The sequence below is a fragment of the Lonchura striata genome, chromosome 14 (genome assembly GCF_046129695.1).
Source record: "Lonchura striata isolate bLonStr1 chromosome 14, bLonStr1.mat, whole genome shotgun sequence".
Classification (NCBI taxonomy): Eukaryota; Metazoa; Chordata; class Aves; order Passeriformes; family Estrildidae; genus Lonchura; species Lonchura striata.
In genome coordinates this window covers 11,887,917-11,906,670 of record NC_134616.1, presented here as the reverse complement: position 1 = coordinate 11,906,670, position 18,754 = coordinate 11,887,917, and the positions used below count along the sequence as shown (strand labels likewise).

The 18,754-nt window shown below is 41.9% G+C and overlaps 1 protein-coding gene across 1 annotated transcript in view; it reads left to right on the top strand.

The window, feature by feature from the left end:
* Positions 1-5,490: 5,490 nt before the first annotated feature.
* Positions 5,491-18,754, top strand: part of CHRDL1 (chordin like 1) — a 39,371-nt gene continuing 26,107 nt past the window's right edge. Inside the window, exons 1-4 of the mRNA XM_021547854.2 lie at positions 5,491-5,576; positions 8,309-8,454; positions 10,105-10,217; positions 14,140-14,233. Of these exons, the coding sequence (XP_021403529.1) occupies positions 8,349-8,454; positions 10,105-10,217; positions 14,140-14,233 (313 nt within the window). The 5' untranslated portion in view covers positions 5,491-5,576; positions 8,309-8,348. The remainder of the gene's footprint in view (positions 5,577-8,308; positions 8,455-10,104; positions 10,218-14,139; positions 14,234-18,754) is intronic.

Here is an 18,754-nt window from a genome sequence, read left to right as displayed (position 1 = left end):
GTGCTGGTGAGTGTCCTCACAGCCAGTCAGACACTGAGGCAGAGCCCGGCTGGGATTTGCCCAAGCCTGCAGCCAGGATCAGGCAGGCTGGAACCACAGCTTAGTGCAAGCCAACACGTTAGGGTCTGTTATGAGTAAGTACACACTAATGGTATCAGAGGGAAAGAGCTCCACAGCCATTAGTTTGTTTTACAACTGAGCTCAGTTACACCAAGGACTTTGTGTCCTCAGCTCTCACTGGTAGCAGTGGGATTTACAAGTCCTCAGCCCCTGGCAGGCTCTGGCTCCATGCTGGCACATATTTGCCTTTGTTCTGCCTAGAGAAGAGATCAATTATTTGGTATGTTCAGTTTTACTGATGGGTTTCAAAAGCACTCTCACACCAGCAAATTTCTAAGCAAAAGAATGACATAATACCCGAGGTGTTCAGTAACGTTGTTATTGTCTTTGGTTTACCAAGGTGAGGTTAGCAGCACTAAGTAAGGCTTAAAAAAGTATATTTGAATTGCAATTTGAGCCTCATTAAGCCTGCCTTGACGCCTTCTGTCATGCATTGGGAGACAGGACTGACTGCGTTTATCTGGTGGATGCCAGCTACAAAGAAATGCCTCAGCAAGTGGATCTTTATCATGGTATGATTAATCCATAAGATTTGTTCCAGCAATTCTTCTGCATAGCAGGACTAAAAGCAAATAACAGAGATTCCTTTAAACTCCTGAAAATTTTTGTTGTTCATGTGTGACTCTAGTCAACAATTGCAATGGCAAGAAAGAATGTATGTTGTTTTTATGTGAACTGTGCCACCTTCTGCTGTTTTCAATAATGTGTGGTAGTGAAAAAACAATGAAGGTGAAGCTGATCCCAAAACTCAGAAATCATCACTTATATAGATTCTCTGATGTTGCTTTTCAACTGCTGAAAATAGTCACTGAGATGCTATTGCACATTATATGGATTTGCATTTTTCAAATTATGTGTCCATAATACAGGAATTATAGATAAAAGTTTGGACTGAAGATTTGGATTTGCCATTCATGCATCTCATCAATATACCAAAGAAATCTACATTCCTACAAATTGTCTTCAAGTTTTTGACATGGCAGGTATTTCAGAGAATTATAGGATCATAATTACAGCTGCACACACATTGTGGTGGTAATAGGTATCTTATAAATATCTAGGATAAATTATATTAGATTAGATTAGATTGGATTAGATTAGATAGAAACATCTGTAGATTAACACTTTGAGGAAATGATGAGCACATGCAAAATTCAGGAGGGCCTCGCCTCTGAGTGCATATATTTATTCTACACATTGGGATTCTCAATACCCCATCTAGCAAAGTGTCATTTACTCTAGGATGGAATGAAACATTGTGTGGTTGCCTTCTCCTGCATTTTCATTGCTGTTGGCAGGTTTTGTGGGTCTCTTCTCACTTGTTTATTTGGAAGTTAAATTTAAAGAGATATATTTTATTTGCATTTTTTGACAGAACAATGAAAAGACTTTCAGCTATTCTTCAGTCCCATCTGAATATATCCACAGCAAGGTAGTGAGGAATTGGGCTGCAATTTGACATTTTATGTAATGCTGCTGTTATTTAGCAAACTGACTTGAAATCTCAGGCTCACTATGTCCATCTGTCTCACTGGCAAATAAATAAATTAATTTATAGTGCTAGAGGACTGACAACACACTGTGAATGAAATCCATGCTACAGAAAAAAACAGGAGGGTGGAGAATGCTCATGACCACCCTATGCCATAATCACAAAATCATGCACATCTGAAGCCCTTTTTGTTGAGCAGTATATGTGAAGCCTGCTTGGTGAACATCCAGATTGTATTCCCAGTATGATAACTGGGGGGGCTGATCCAAACCACAAAAAGTAATTTAGAGATTTTTATAAAACCCTGGGAATAATTTTTAGCATCTTAAGATACATTTTCCAAAGGGCTTCACTGAATTCATGGGAATGCAAAAATCAAAGGATGCTCATTATTACGCTAAGAATTTCCTTTCGTACATTTTTAGAGTGAAAATTTGACCATAGATAAACAGAAGAAAAAGAAATAACCAGGGGTATTGTGTCGTGTGTCTAATATCTCTCAGAGCTCAATGTCTGTTCCAATTAAGAAAACTCCACATGGTGTGTAAACATGTTAGCATTGGCATGAATCTTTTAGCCTGTTTTTTTTTCCCCTCACAAGAACTGAGAAATAATAGCAGGATACCTTCATGCTGCTCAGTCACTGTGAGGCACAGCACAGGGACGTGGACTTCTACTGGCAGTGTCACATTATTTATCTGCTTAATTTCCATTATCTTTAATGAGAATCGCATGGATAAATCTCTGTGCTTTTAAAAACTGAGGGCATTCTTCAATCTTTAATGCTCACTATTGGGAGCAATTCCTTCCTGTCTGGACACCAGAATGCAGAGCATATTCAAGCAGTCAGCTTTGCTTGGCAGCATGAAAGGTAACTGTGGGTCTGATGCTTCTCCAGGGCTCTCTGTGTCACACGCGTGCAGCAGCCCTGAGCTTCACAAGCTGCAGTAACAGCCCACTGCTGAGCCAGAGCACAGAGCAAGGGCTTTGCTAAGCTGTCAGTGCTGTGGTCTAAGGGGGAATAGACACCCCTACCATGGGGCTGTGTTAGGTGTGAGACAAGGCAAAGCATAACAGGCTGTGGTGACACACAAAGAGTAGTGGCTTGTCCTTGTCCTTCTTGGTGAGACTTGGCCAGAGCTGGGAGAAAAGGAAGCGCTCAGGCATAGGTGTAGCACTCCCAGGATCCAGGTGCACTGGCACCTTTGCCAGCTCAGAGGGTCACTCACCAAAAGGCCACCTGTGAACATTCTGCTCACGCACAATGTCCAGCATGTGCCACATTGTCCTGTGGCCTAGCAAGCACAGCCCTTGCTGCAGCACCATGCCATGGGAAGATGCAGGACAAGGAACCCGTGCAGCCACTGTGTGTGACCAAGAGAGACACCAGACTGCATCTTCAGTCAGAAGCCCTCAGGGACGTCCCAGCAACTGATGAACAGCCTAAACAGCAGGAACAGGACTGGGAGTCAGGCTAGAACACCTGCCCTTGGAAGTCTGGGTTTCCACCAAGTTGCCAGTTCAGTGAGTCCCCAAACCTCACTTAAGAGAAAGGCTCTTTCAGCCAATTCTCTACAATCTAAATCTGCCAGAGTGGATAAAGAACACCAGTTCAAATATCTCTATGTTCAACAAAGGTCTTGCACCTGAATTAGTATCTCCAGAGACCATCAGACAGCAGCATCTTCTGAAACAGTCTTACAGAATGCAGTGGAAAGTGCTGGCATCTATAGCAACTTTCCCAAAGCACTCTTCAGGCCAAATAAGGAATTTATTTTCAAAGAATCCCTCTGCGAAAGAATTCAGGTCACACAGTCTATAGAAAATAATTCACTTCTCATTACTACTACACTGACTAGGCATAAAGAGCACTGCAACAATTACTGTTGTCTTTACACACACTAGATTTGTATCAGCAGAGAGAAGAAAATACATGGAGAAAAAAAGTACATAGAGAACACTGACACAGTTGGGTGGATTCTTCTGGAGGATGTCTCTGCAGTAAAACTGAGCTCTGCCCAGGCCCAAAGCTGCATTTACTAAAGTCACGCAGCTGCTATCAACCCAAACTATTGAACCTACAAAGTTTAATACCTGCAAAGACCTGTGGATTCCTACTCACTAAGATTTGCAATAGGATCAGTTCAGTCACACAACTGAGTGTCTGTGTTACTCAGAGGCAATTCATCTCACAGGCTGAGCCTGTATGGTCTAACCCAGCACAACACCTAAAGGAAAACCATTCCTACAGCCCAACAATTTAGAAGCACATGCATGTGCTTAACTCTGCTCCATGAACATGGAAAAACTTGTGTGGGACTGGAGTTTGCACAGAGCAGGTTTTCTGTTTTCATGTGCAAGTTACAATCATACTTCTGATTCAGAATTACCATTTTCCCCCCTGTTTGCCCATCCCTGTTTCATACAGTGGCTCTTCCAAAACTATCAGTCTGCAGCCATAGGCATCACATTGGGAGCTAAGAGCTTTAAACAATGTTTTTTTCTTAGGAACATGAGTTACTGCCTGTGCACAGCAAGACAGAGTGGCAGAGTGACACACAATTAGACATGGAGCAGTGTTTTCAAAATGCTTAGCTCTTTCTCTTTTCATTTTTTAATATTAGAAGTTCTATAGTTGCATTTGTCTGACACACAGCCTTGGTAACTTATAAAGTCACACTACAAAAGCCTTAGTAAGTCATCTATCCTTTCCTCATGCTAGTATAAGGTTTCACCATACACTGCACCTTCAGTGTTTTGTACAGCTAAAGTACAATGGAAGAAATGAAAGTTCTGCTCAATTTTCAGCCTTCTGAAAATATCTACTAAGCCTGAGAGGTGTACGACCTCCCAGCAGTGCTTCCCAAACACCCTGGTCCCAAACTAGGGGAAATAGGTTGTAATTTGTTTCTCCACATGATGTCTTTTCATACCTCACCCTTTTTCTCAGATCATTTGTCAAGAGTTCACTGATCTCTTCTTATTAGTTACAGGGGCTACAAGAAGATAGAAAAAGAATGTTTGACCAAGCATATAATGAGTCATGGGTTTAATTTAGTTCCACCAGAATCTCAATGTGACCTTGAAACCTTCTAACACAATAAATCAGACCAGGGGGTATCAGCAGAAGGTGTCTGGCAGATCCCAGTGGATGCTAACTCCGTCGGGTCTGCTTCGGGGGGCTCCCCGCCTAGGAGAAGCCCATTAAGGAGCCGTCTCGGTGTGGAGTCCGCTCTCCAAGAAAGCCACCCGTGGGGCTCTGTTCCCGCGGAGGAAAAGTGGCCACGGTCACCCAACCAGCAGCTCGTTTGAGGGCACTGGAGCTTGGCCGCGCCGCCCGGGCGCGGGTGCCGCGGGCGCGGCTGGCTCCGCGGGCGGGCGGGCAGCCCGAGGGGCGGGCGGGCTCCTCGCCCCTCTCCGCGGCCCCCCGCGGCGGAGGGCTCCACCCCAGCCGTGTCAGTCACGCCGCGGAGCCGGGCGGCGGGCGCGGGGCGCGGGCGAGCAGGGGGCCGGGGCGGAGGCGGCCCCGCTCACCCCGCCTCCCGCCGCCGGGGCTGCGGGGCAGGACCCGCCGCCGAGCATCCTGCGGGCCTCGCTGCGCTCCTCGCCGGGGCGGGAGGCGGTGGCAGGTGCCCCAGCCCGGGACCTTCCGGAGCGCACACCCCGCAGCTCGGCCGTAGCGGATCCTTCTCTCTCCGCTCCCGTCCAGCACACGGGGGTCGAGGGCTGGCGGCGGCGGTGGCAGGACCCCGTCCGTCCCCTGCTCGCCCCTCTACTATCCAACCGAAGGGGACACTTAAAAGCCGCGGGAGAAGATTATGGCAACGTGAGTGAGCAGCGGCGCCGCCTGGCCGGACCCCCCGTAGCCGGCGGAGCGGAGCGCGGAGCCGCGCGGTTGTCCCAACCCGAGCGCAGCTCGCGGCGGTGTCCGAGCGGAGCGGAGCGGCCTCCAGCCGTGCCCCAGGTTTGTGAGCTTTGCTGTCCGGGACGAGGCCCCGGGAAGGCGCGGTCCCGCTGCCGGACTTACTCCGGGGCCGCGGCACAGACAGCCCAGCGCGGGACTCGACGCCTCCCGGCGTTCCGTCCGTCCGCGTCCCGCCGCCCCCTCGGGGCAGCGCCGGCACCTGGCCCGAGCCGAGCCGAGCTCCCCTCCCGGGCGCTCCAGGGCCGTTCTGTCGGAGCAGCGAGAGCGGAGCCGCCCGCCTCCGGGTACTCCCGACGGCAGCGGCGGACGCGCCGCTGGGATGAAGGCTCGGGAGGAGCGGAGGGAGAGGGTTCGCAGTGCGGCTGCTGCGGGGCAGCGCGGCCGTCGGGGCTGAGCTGTCCCGCCGCTGCATCACCGCAGCCCCGCAGCCTCTGCCAGCTGCCCGCGGCGCTGCCATTTTTGGATTTTGCGGGTTTTTTTCTCTAATCGTAAAACGTGGCGAGGCCGGACACTGCCTCTTGTAGTTACCAAACCGGGCTCTTTGGAGGGCGAGGCGTTAAACAGAGCCCCTTCTGCTTTATTTCACGAAGTAATTAATGTAAGATGTGGATGACTTTAATTGTTTCTACAATGCAGAAAATACACCAATAATTAACAGGTTAATACTAACTGTGATTATTTAAATCCAGGAATTTTTTTTAGGACATTGCCCTTTGGGGAAATAAAGGGAGTGTCCTAATAGTGAAAAGTATGTGTTTATATTTGGAGTAACAACAATACAGAAATTAAAGAGAATTAAGAAAGACATCAAAAGTCTCCATCCCATTTCTGTTATTAACTCCTCCATCTAACATTACTGTGCAGCATTTCTAAAAACAAGCAGTCAAAGTTTTGTAATGTTCTTCCTTTTGAAGACCTGACATTTAAAATAGGTGGATTTCCCAGCCTTTCTATTCCAACTAACCAACCTAGCTAACAGATACGGTGCTGCGCAAAGGATAACTGTACGCCATTTATAATTATTGTTTGCTTAAGCAATTCCTAAGAAGGCTGAAATATTTAAACATTCACATTTCTGCTAGTCCCAGTGATGTGCTACTGTTGTTCTGAATGCATGCATGATGTCCTGGGACTAAATTATGAGCTTTTAATGTTTAACAGGTTTTTTAAAGTATATTTGGCTTCAAAAATGTCCTATGTGATTTGAATATGTGGAAAGGGAAAAATTACTTAAACCCTTCTTCTCAAATTGAAACATTATTCTCAACTTGCAAAATAAATGGAAAGTTATGCTTAGTTACTGAACAGGCACAGTGCTTTAAAGAAGGGATTTCTTTAAACATTTTCAGAAGCAATTTGCATTGTTTTGAATGAGCTTACTGAGTACAGAGCAGTGGCACAGGTTTAGTTAGTTAAGGAAGATGTCCATTGTGGTTGTGGTTTGGAAATACAGAGAATTCTTGAACAGTGAAGGCAATGAAGCTGCTGATAACATCAGATCACACGCCCTTTGTTACAGTATCCTAGGTCTCAATAGTCTTAATAGGAAGATCTACATTTTAAGGGCTTCTTAACTTACTGTTTAGTTTCTTTAAGTTATCCATCACTTTACTTATTCATATAGAAATTATTATTTTTGCCTTGATGATCCGTAAGTTTGGACATATTTATATACAGTTCCATTATTTACATGAAATCTGACGCGGCCAAATTAGTTTACAAAACAGACCGCTCATTTTTCCAATAGTGACTCTTCTTGGGTTTTTTAAGCTTATGTAAAACTAATAGTGAATCCATATCAAGGCTTTTAAAATCACACCCAAATCTTTCCAACATTGTATGTTATGGACAAGTGCACTCTGGGAAGATAACACTTTAGCAATGAATGCTTATAAACATTGGAGCAGCAAAATAGTAGAATCTTAAGTTGACTGTATTAAAAAACAATCTACCTTAGTTAATTGGTTAATTATTTCCATAAAAATAGTTCACTTATTAAAACCCAGAAAAAGAAAAACAGAATCACACATGAAACAAGAACAATACCAGCTCTGAACCACACAGAACAGAAAAGAATAAATTAAACTTTGCCCCACCATGCAGGATTTTGACATTAAAGATCTAAAGGAATGAAGATGACAAGTCATTCCCCTACTCTGCTCTCAGCTATCAAGGCAGCAGAAGGGTTAACTCTAGAAAAATTAATTATACACAGTAGCAGAACAATAGTGGTGGGGAGAGGGGCGAGCTGAATAGTGCTGGAAGCTTATTAGATGTGGTAAGGAAAACTCCCACTGGCTGCAGCAGGGCCTGTGGCTCACCCTGAGCAGGGATTTGCACAGTGCAGGACCTGAACTCCAGGGACACCCAGGGTTAACTTTAGGATGAAGCAAACATGTAGCAACTGACACCACAGATACATCTAAAAGTGATGCTCTACAAGAACATATCCCAAACTAGTTTCTTGGGAAAGAGAACTAACTTTTAAGAATTTAGATTGCTTACTTGCCAGATTGCTTTGAAATAAAACAAGGACGTTTTTAGAATAAATATCCAGTTTTCAGCTTTCAGGAATAGGAATGTGCCCCCTTTTCCAAAAATTAAATGATCTGAAGGCAAGGCTGTTTCCATGAAAGGAAGATGCATGATACAGATTTTTTGTTGTTGTTGTTGTTGTTGTTCTGGCAGTTTAGGATTTCTGTGTGCTGGATGAAATAATTAAGTATCTTACAAAATTTTAATTTAATTAATTTAATATTTTTTCCCAACAGCTCAACATTCTCTTCTTGGAGGCTCTTTCTTTTTCTGTTGATGATAAAGATGGAAAGAAAGTGGATATTGGAGGATTTTAATTTTATCTTTTTTGGTGTGCTCTGTCTCCTTTTCATAGATGGAGGTAAACTAGAACAAGTAAAACGTAAGTAGACTTCAAACATAGCTGTCACCGTCACTTAATATTTTCAGATGTGGTTCAGAAAAAAAATGTCCAAAACCTTCTAACATTCTCCTCCTTCTAATCTTGTATTTAGTTGAATAAGGCCACACCCATATTTGGGGTACATTTTCCTAAAGCTGTACAGGTTATAATGCATCGTAAAGAACGTAACACATCAGTTGGAGAATCTGTTTTATTTCAAATATCCTGAGTCAAGAGTGTGCTTAATTCTATTTGGTAACTTCTGTAAACATCTGACAGATTATCTGGATCTGTCCCATGTGCAAGACTATTGTGCTGAAGTTTTCAGCTAGTATAAAGCTTGTCCAAGACTGTTCTGTTGTGTTGTAAAAACAACCTCACATGAACTGGATTAGATTCTCAACATCCTTTGAGAAAATTCAGAGTCTCTTAAAAAATCTGTCAAAAACTTGATGAGAAGAATTGAAAAGAATACAAACAAAATAAAGGAAGCATTTCTGCAAAGTCTGTCATCCGTGGGAGATGTTAGCATATTTCAGAAATCATGGCAAGGAGGAATAGCTACCCAAATAAGTCTAGGAGTTATTGACTGCTTCAGCCTTGTTACTGGGTCTCTGGAATGCTCCCCCTACCTGCACAGGTTGGGTTTTGGCCTCCTTCTTACAAAATAGATAATTTGCCCTTAAAAAATTTTAGCCTCAGTATCAGCAGGTTGTGCTTCCAAGGAAGATGGAGGGAAGACAAAAGAGAGTGAGTTCCAGAAAAGCCCTCTGCCCCATTGAACTCACTCACAGGAAAAGCATGTGCAGGAGCCTTGTTCAAAGAAAGAGCAGTGAGAAATTGCCAAGCTCCAGCTGTCTGCTTTTTTGCATCCTGTGTTTCATTTGTCATGCTCCTGTGTGAAGGAAAAGCAGATCACAGCTTCTACTAACAGTCCCTAGCTCTGGCTACTTTCTTCTAGCCCAGTAAATGTGGAGACTGTCCCTGGCTTGGATTAGCACATGTAAGATGGGTATTTTGCTAAGATATCCTGAAGTATCATCTATACTGTAGGTAATGACTTAAACTGATCTTGGATATCATTAAGATAACAGAAAGGAATTCCCACATGGAAACACATGAGGAACACCCTTTTATTGTAGAGATTTGAGGTCTGACCTGTATGTGGATTTCTGCAAGCCTGTAACTGCAAGATCAGAAGTGCTTAGTGAACAAAATATCTTAAAATATTTTGAAAGCTGATGCATAAATTATTTCAACATCTCTCTGTGGTACAGCCTGGGATTTTCCTGAGTTGGACCAATTGCTTTGGTTTTGCAGTGGAGAGGTTTTGTTTTCCATAAGCCTCTCTGAGTGATCAGGCACTTAAATTTTCTTACCTAAACAGGTGAAAGGATAAACTCACCTGTATGAAAACCATTTAACCATCATTTCAGGAGTTGCAATTTTTGAAAAATGGGAGGCCATGTCATTTATTTTGGTTTGGAATATTAGAAAAAACAACATGTGGAATTAAGGGTCTTTCTGCTGTGTCTTTTTCTCCAGGAAAAGAAAAAGTAGTTTACAGAAAACTGCACATCTAAATAGACTTCATACACGTGGAATGGAAATTTTCATTCATAGCTCTTTCAATTCTTTACTGTTTTACAGATTCAGATACATACTGTGTGTTTCAAGATAAGAAATACCATGTAGGAGAAAGATGGCATCCTTATCTAGAACCGTATGGCCTTGTTTACTGCGTTAATTGTCTTTGTTCAGAGGTAGGACTGCTGAGTTATTGATCCTACAACTCCTGCTTGCTTCACTGACTAGAATCCTTTCTCATGTAGCTACAGTTTGACAAAGCCCAAACCTATTTTCACTAGTGGGTCCTGGTCATGCTGCAGGAAATAGAGGCAGGTGATACTAGTGAAAGGAAAATATTAACAGAGAAGGCTAATACTGGCAAAAAATACTTGCATAGCACAGACAAACCAGCTCCTTAATTAGCCAGAAGCTTTGTGGATGCTGGGCATTACATCTTGACTGATAAGGCCCCACTACCTAAGTATAATCCTTGCAGTTCCACCAATATGGAGGATTATGCTGAGTTTGGTACTTTCATCTATGTACACTGCCAGCATCTTCCAGCCAAAGAATCTGCTGCCCTAAAGTGCTGAAGGAGCAGGCTTAGATATCACTGTTAGTAAAAGTCAGTCAAAGAAGAATGAGATGATGAAACATGAGAAAAGGTTATGGGGAGCAGAGAGAATTGGATAGAACATGAAAGGCCTCCCATCAGTTGATGGCTGATGCAAAAACACAGCACTCAGAGATCCCCATAGTATGTCATATACAGCTGGGAGGAGGCACAAAAATGAGGGCAGTTTATGTCCGTTAGAGTACTTTAAAATAAACAGTGAGGGATCTTAATCACTAACACATGAGACACTCCAGATGCTGAGTTCTGTCTGCTATATTTAATGCAGAATAAAGTATTCCTCGCTATTTTCCCTCCCTGCAAGTGTAAAATATTGAGCCCCTGTGCAGCATTTGCGCTAAGGGAATCTGCTACTACAATTCAGTGCAGAGATGCACAAACAGTAGTCCCACAAGTTTAGCTGCAGAATGCAGCTGTGAGAGAAAAAACAATGTAGTAGGAAGGAAAAGTCTTTGTTTAGAGCAAAAAGGAGTTTCCACTCAACTTTTGCTGATGTATATGCCAAGTTGAAAACTCCCTCAGAGTTTGTGTGGAGTAAAACACTCATTAAATCACTGGAAGAATGTGTCTTGGGTGGGGAAAAAAATAACTGGCAATCTTAGAGAATAAATGCTCAATGATTTTTAGAGAGATGTTGGACAGTTTGGAGGGATGGAAAAGTGCCTGGTCAGCTCCTCTAGACAGCATTGCTGGGACCCAGACACACCCACACACTATGAGTCTCCGAAAAAGAGTCTGTTTTATTTTTTAACTTGGGTGCAGAAGACAAAGTGATAGTTCAGGGCAGCAGGTTTAGTAAAGAAGGAAACTGCTTATGGTAGTTTCCAGTATATGCAGGCTCAGAATTGGATTGCACTTTACTCTCTTGTTTGCTGTTTTACCTTTGGTATACCATGAGGGTACACCAAATGTAACCTGGGATAATTTCAATAGTGAGGATGCTGATCTCTTGGATGTGACTCTTGTTGTCTAGAAGGAAGACTGCAAATAACAATTATAGCATCCACACACTCCTTTGACCTTTCTCCTGGCCAAAATCATGCCCTAAGAGTACTGACCTACCATGAAAGCTCCTGAAGTTTCATAATTTTCATGAAGTTTCCTTCAGGAAACCCTCAACAATTTATAATTTTTTTAACAAAATAAAGGCATTAGAAAACACATCATGACATAGCACAAGCACAGACCATAAACCAAATACAACAGCATAAAAGATGAAAGTAAAGTGTGCCACAGATAGCAAGTCAGAGAGATCTAAGTGTAAAGCACATATGATTCCCTGGTAGGTAGGCAGAGGATTTTTAGAGAGTCTGATGCAGCAACTGATTCCCTCATACTGCAGAGAAAAGCAAAAAAATCCCCAGGGGTCTTTATGTCCAGTGCATCAAAATGTCTTTGCTGGCCACAGACATTGAGATCCACATGATGTCTGTGCAAAACAAGTCACATCAGCCAGGCAGCAGACAGATCTCTGCTCTGTCTTTAAACAGTCTGTCTGTCCATCCCCCCAGCACACACACTTCTGATGTTTAAGAGAAAGGTAAGGCAAATTAACTACACAGAGGCCAAGTTATACAGCCTGGCATTAAAAAAAAAAAAACAACTTTCCTGGTTTTGTGTGTGTATATAGTATTGTATTTTTACAAGTTATAATCTCATACGTAAACCAGAATAAAACTAAACATAATTCAGTGTTCTCATCTTATTCCCCCTTCCTTTTACAACTCCTCCTCCCCCCAGGTTCATAGTGGAGCCTGTTGACTGTTACTGTCAAGTAAAATAGAGCACTCACAATTTGTCAGATCATAATTTTACTCCCTAAAATACAGCAGTTTTTTGCTTTTGCTTGTGTTCATAGTCATATCTGCAGACTTCAGGCTAAATGACTGCTCTTCACATTCAGCACTGATAGCCCAGCTTCAGGAGAGAGATGCATCAACACTCTGGTACCTGATGCAGAAATGTGACCTTGGTCCTGGCTTAGAGAGTCTGACCAGCACTTGAGTCCTGCTCTGGTCAGTGGGGCTGTTCTCCCAGCTCTCACTGTGAATGCAGGTGGAAGATCAGTCTCACTAAGCACAAGATCAGTTACAAGAGCTCTGTCCTGCAGCAGACAGTGGAGTCTGGCTGGCAGCAAAGTTTGCCTGCAGAATTTTATAATTTATATAATTTATTTTTATCATTAATTTTATTTTTACAGCTGACCATGCACAGAAAGTAAACATTCACCTCAGGAGATTCCACAGGACTTAAAATGAAAAAGAGTGAGGTCACAGAACAGGACAAGTCAGCAACATGGAGACAGGTCAACAGGGAGTGCCAGCCTTTCTTCTACAGCAGCACTTCCCATGCTCCCACGTCTGCTGGGCAAGCAGCTGTGCAGACCAGGGATAGTCCATATTCTCTGAAGATCCTTCAGTCTAAAATTCGCTCCTTTTCTACAAAATCAGTGTATTTCCTTTCAATTCTTATTGGAAACAGATGGTGATAATAATTTTTAGTGTCTCTTTCCAAAGCAGATGCACAACTGTAGTTTGTGGCTAGCAATGATCTAACAGTAGGATTCCAGCCTGTGGTCTGCAGATACTTGTCAATGAATTATTTTGAAAGGGATGAATAGAAAAGCCTATACATCTGCTGTCTAGGGAAGTCTGCACGTTCACTGAAAACATTTCAGTGCTCCAGAAGGCATATGAAAATAAAGTGGGTTTAGTCCTGACACCACCTAAAACTACAGTCATAACTTAGTATCAATGTTGATGCTGAAAGATCTTTCTTGTTATAAATATGAGCAACTCAGAGGTAAATTAAGAGGATGAATTATAGATGGGAAATGGGAATTTGAAATGGATAGTCTTTTCTGGTTACAGACACCAGAGAATGAAATTTCCCTGTGTTTTAATTATAAATCAAACTTAGTTGTGGTCAAATAGAATATTATGTTAATGACATGAATAATGAACCCTATTCCCAAGACTTAACTCATATTTCTTAGAAAAATGGCTACTTACCATCTGGGTTTTTTTGTCTACTGGGAAAGCAATAAAAGGAAAACAAAAGGCTCTCCACAGTTTTCAGGAACAATTACAGATGCTATTGTCTCTTGTGGTCTTGAACTAACCCTCAGTAGGGGATATCTCAGAGATCTACCATTTATCCATGTCTTAGTTTTGGAAATGCAATTCCTAAGCATAATCTGCTCAAAAGAAAAAGACAAATGGAAAGAAAAAGAGAAATGGAGATTGTTGCTATCCATTGTTAGACACTTCTTCCAATTTTAAGATTTTTAAGGATTTCTGACCTCCAGCATAAATTCAAGGGCAGTGGTAGTATCTGAGCATATCTCAGTGTGAGTGAAACCAGAACATTGTAAAAAGGCTTTTTTTTTTAAAAAAAAAGAGTTTGGATGTAGAATAGAGAAGACAGAAATTTGTAAGACAGCACATTTCATTAAAATACTATGTACTATGTTCCATCTGCAGAATGGAAATGTTTTGTGCAGCAGAATAAGATGCCCAAGTCTACACTGTGCTTCCCCTGTGCATGTACCACAGCTGTGCTGCCCACGATGCCCAGGTAATTCCTATTAGTGACAAATAGTCCTTTCTGGAATAGTTGTTTAAAATGCTGAGTAGCAACAAAATTGAATATTTGTGCTGGAAAACTTCTGTGAAGCAAACATCCTCCTGTATCCATTTAGGTCATGAGAGCCTTGTCCTACATTAAGTTACAGTATTTCCCGTGGTGTTTCCTGTTTAGGAAATCAGAAGTATAGATTTGTCAAGGGATCAGGTAAGCTACCAAGTCCAATCCCCTACAATCCAGGCAGAAAGTAGCGTCCTTTCATCGACTGTCCATTCCAGACTCCTTATCTCTAAAGCCTATCACAATAAACCATCCCAAAAACTTCCTAGGCTTCTGGTTTTGGTGTTTTTCAACAGAGCAGACCAAAATATGTGGTTATTTGCTATGGCTGTCTGTTAAAAAGCAATTCAAAATTGCTTTGGCAAATGTGCATTTGTATAGTGTCACTGTACAACCAGTCTGGTAACATTTACCTTTCACATCTCAGTTCCAGGCATAGCTTCATAATTAGTAGAGACTGTTGTAAATCATAGAAGCAGTGCTGCAGAAGTTTATGACTATATAAATCCAATTGGATACTGTATAGTAAATTCTCCAGACTGTACATTTATTATATGCTCATTATTAAGAGCCACTGTATGAAAGAGACTAAGCAGGATCTTTCACGAGCCTGTTCCAGCATTCCCGACATGGCCTAATGGCTGGGAGATTTGACTGGAGCTTTTCCCTAAATGCTTGTCTTAGTGGCACCCCACATTTCCATTTATAAAAGAGTATTCATGCAGCATCACAGAAAGGGGTTTTATTTGGCTTTCTCCAGAGACTTTAATTGTCTGAGGAAAACAGCTATTCCCTGAGCACAGCTTGTCAGCAGGAGGCAGTAAGTGCACAATGGCAGAGGAACATGAGTGCACAAGAAGGTTGCTGTTCAGGTGGGATGGATGTGTTCACTGCACTGGATAATAAATGGTATCCACATAGCAGTTTTGGGTTGGATTCATCTTCTCTGACAATTGTATCCTCTCTCTATTAGATATGTGTATCAATATCTGATATAGGTGTCTAGAATCTTTTTTTAACCAGTGACAAGGAAGAACCATTTTGAGCTTATAACTCATCTGATGCTGTGATGCTGCTTTTGTTTCTTAGGATGACACTGAGCCCATTCAACTTTAAATCCAAATTTAAAGTTGAATGGAGTTGGAACATCCAGTTGTTTTCTTGAAACATCCATTGGAGTTTTCTCTATAATGGTCTACTGTGTAAGAAAGAAAATTCCTAAGGCAAAATGCTTTCTTTGACAAACTAGAACTTTGTAAAATAGTAAGGTGCTGGGAATACAAACCCCTCTTTTGTCTTCAGATCAAAAGAAGGACTGGTGTGCTGGTGTGCCCAAAATCTTTTCTGTTTTTCTAGCTAATCTAAGCTTCAGTTCGGAAGACAATAATCTAGATATCCTTTACAGCTGTTGGAAACATGAGAGTGATTCATCCTGTCACCCAGAATGAGAAGACTTTTTTTCCCTGGATACACCATCACTCTTCACTGATTATTGAGGGAACACAGGAGAACTGGATGCTTACTTTTTGACAGTTTAAGTTAAATCACAGAAGTCCTACTCAATAATTGGCATTTGCAGTTAGGAACATTTTCTATTATTTTTTTAGTATCTTTGTATCATATAGAAACATAAATGCTTTTTAGATTGACTGGTTTTGCTTCAAGTGTTCCTTGGCAATGAACTCTTTTGGCTTTTTTCTGTTCATGAGCTTGTAAATGTTATGATACCTATGAATATTTTTAAACATTCTACAGTGATCTAGTAAGGAAGAGTAAGACCCAATATAAACTCTCATATCCATTTTATCAAGTTAAGCTCTTCCTATTCACAGTCTTCAGCTGGAATTTTGTACTCCATATTTAAACTGATAAATATGGAAAATTATTAGAATGAGTCTTTCTTGAATTGTCATCTTTTATCTTCTCTTAGCTGCTCCTAAGGTGTATTTGTAATCAATCTACCAAAAATGATGGGTCATTACATTGCTAGCTGTGCACTATCTCACTAAAAATGTGTCCCATGAAGGTCTGGTTTTCCCCTGATTGGATCTGTAACAATGTTAGGTAAAAGAGAACTCAGAGTCTCCTGTGATTTCAGGGGTTATTTACATTCTGCTTTTTGCAGCAATTATGTGTATAATATTTGGTGCTCTGTCTTCAGTGGTAATTGTTCATGCCTGATTTGAATAGGTATCTCCAGCATTCTCGCAGATCTTGTGCCAACTTTCCATTCCTATGTGTCCAGCATACAATGACTTTTGTGCAACATCCCATGATATGCAGGAAATTCACTTCTCTGGTTTTCCTGGTTATTTTTTAATGGAACGTGTGAGAGCTCTGGCCATTGGCCATCCATGTGAATTTCTCTCATAAATGCTCGTTATATTCTGTCACATATGTTTCCCCTCCATTTCTCAAGCTGCTTTACAGAAATGAGTAATGCTAGTCAGAGCGACCTGGGGCTCTTCTCTTGCCTCTCTGCAGGCCTTGTAGAGTGTAACTGCACAAGTCACTGTCTCCTTGTTCAATGAAGCAGAGGTAATGCCAGGAGGCAGCATCTTTCATTGGACATTGAACTTCTTAGCTACCTAAGAGAAGGAGCTGTTGAAAGGATTCCTTTGAGAAAAGTTGGCACTGCTTTCGCCCTGGAATTAATGTCTTCTGCATCCATAGTGACACTGGACTCACTGACACAAAGAGATGCAGTGTTTGTATCCTGTCTCCCTGGCACCAGACATCATGAGTCTTAAGTAGTTTTCAGACATATGTTATGAAGCATCTTCTACTTCCATCAGTGGTTCATCAGATTCTACCCCAGTTTCCCTGCTAACCTTTCTTTTTTTAAAATCTATTCTTTCTAGCATTAGCAAAATCCAGACCTTGTTTCTTACACAGATCTAGATATGCCTTCCTTTTGCAGCTCTGAAAAGTATTTTACCATTTGGACTGTATTCTTCTTATCATCACACATATGTAACCAAAAGCCTAGGGTCACATGAATTGAGACTCTTTTTACACACTAGTGAGACTCAAAGGGCATCACATGCTTCTGAGCTTGATCTCCTTCCTTCCACCTCAGGATGCTCCAGACATCATCAGAGGAGAGGTGATTTGTAGTTAAGGGAGAGAATTCAACATCACTCTCAGCTCTGGATCAGCTCTTGACTTAGAGTGGACTTCAGAGCTTCTGCCTCCTGTCATGAAAATAAACTTCATGTAGAAGTTCTTTGAGCTTTTAGCTGTGGCTGTCTTTTACGGCACTTCTATGGACAGTGCCTTTAAAGCTGGAACATTTATTGTAGATTGTATAATTTCTACATTCAACGATTATAAATCAAAGTATTTAGAGTCTAGTTAAAGATCAAATATGTAAACCTAAGAATAGCTTACATCAGAAGAAAAAATTCACAATTGGAGGATTTAGAAAGGGTTTCCACATTCCACTTGCTGGTTTGATTTCTCAGCAGATAAGGCTGCATGCTGATGTATGAATCAGCCCATCTGGCTCCAGTATTTTCTAAGCTTGCTGCCCTGACTAAACACACTGCCTTCCAAGAACATTCAGTATTAGTAACATGCTCAAGTTTAAGCTCCTTTAGTGCTATGGTTTTTCTTTATCAAATTCAAACCACTTTTCTGATGTATTTTTGTTCCTCTTTAGATACAGAAATGCCAGGTGTCACCTATATACATAGCTGGTCTATAGATGTACCAGATGAGGCATCTCACAACAGTGGGCTGAGAACATCACCTAAAAACAAGTGAGGCTCTGTCTGCATGGTAGACTGCAGCATGGCCCAGTAATACCTGAATCTTTGAACTGGCTATTTTAGATCCTGGGACAGTGCAGAACTCATTGCACTGCAAAACTTGCTGAAGGAGCAGGAAAAATGTGCCTGCCATGAGCTCAATGCTACCTTCAGCCAGTAACTGAGCTAGTCCAGGTGACAGCCTGCACTTTGCAGTGTAGGTAAAGACTCAGCATTGCAAGGTGCAGGGCATGTACAGCATGTGACAGACACTTTATAAGTAAAAACAAACATGTGTGTAATGCAGCACATTTTGCATTGAATATTGCAACCAAGATCTCCAACCCTGCCTGTTGGAATGTTCTGGTGGAGTTATTTTTCCTTTGCAGAATGCACATACATTAAACCACTTGGTGAAGAGGCTTTGGGTTCTACCCAGCTCACACACCAGAACTCCCAGGCTCTCAGTTCTAGTCTTCTCACCCTTTCATTCATTAATATTTTTGGGATGGAGGAAGAGATACTGTGCCCAGCTCTTCCATTCTCTATGCAACCTTCTTGCTACCACCTATCCTTCTCATGTCAGCAAGTGAGAGTCCTAACAATGGGTAGCTGTCATATAGTTAAAACTAATTATTTATTAAGAAGTAAATTTGGTTTAGAAATATAATGGTATAGGCATTCCAGGGAGATGTCTAATTTT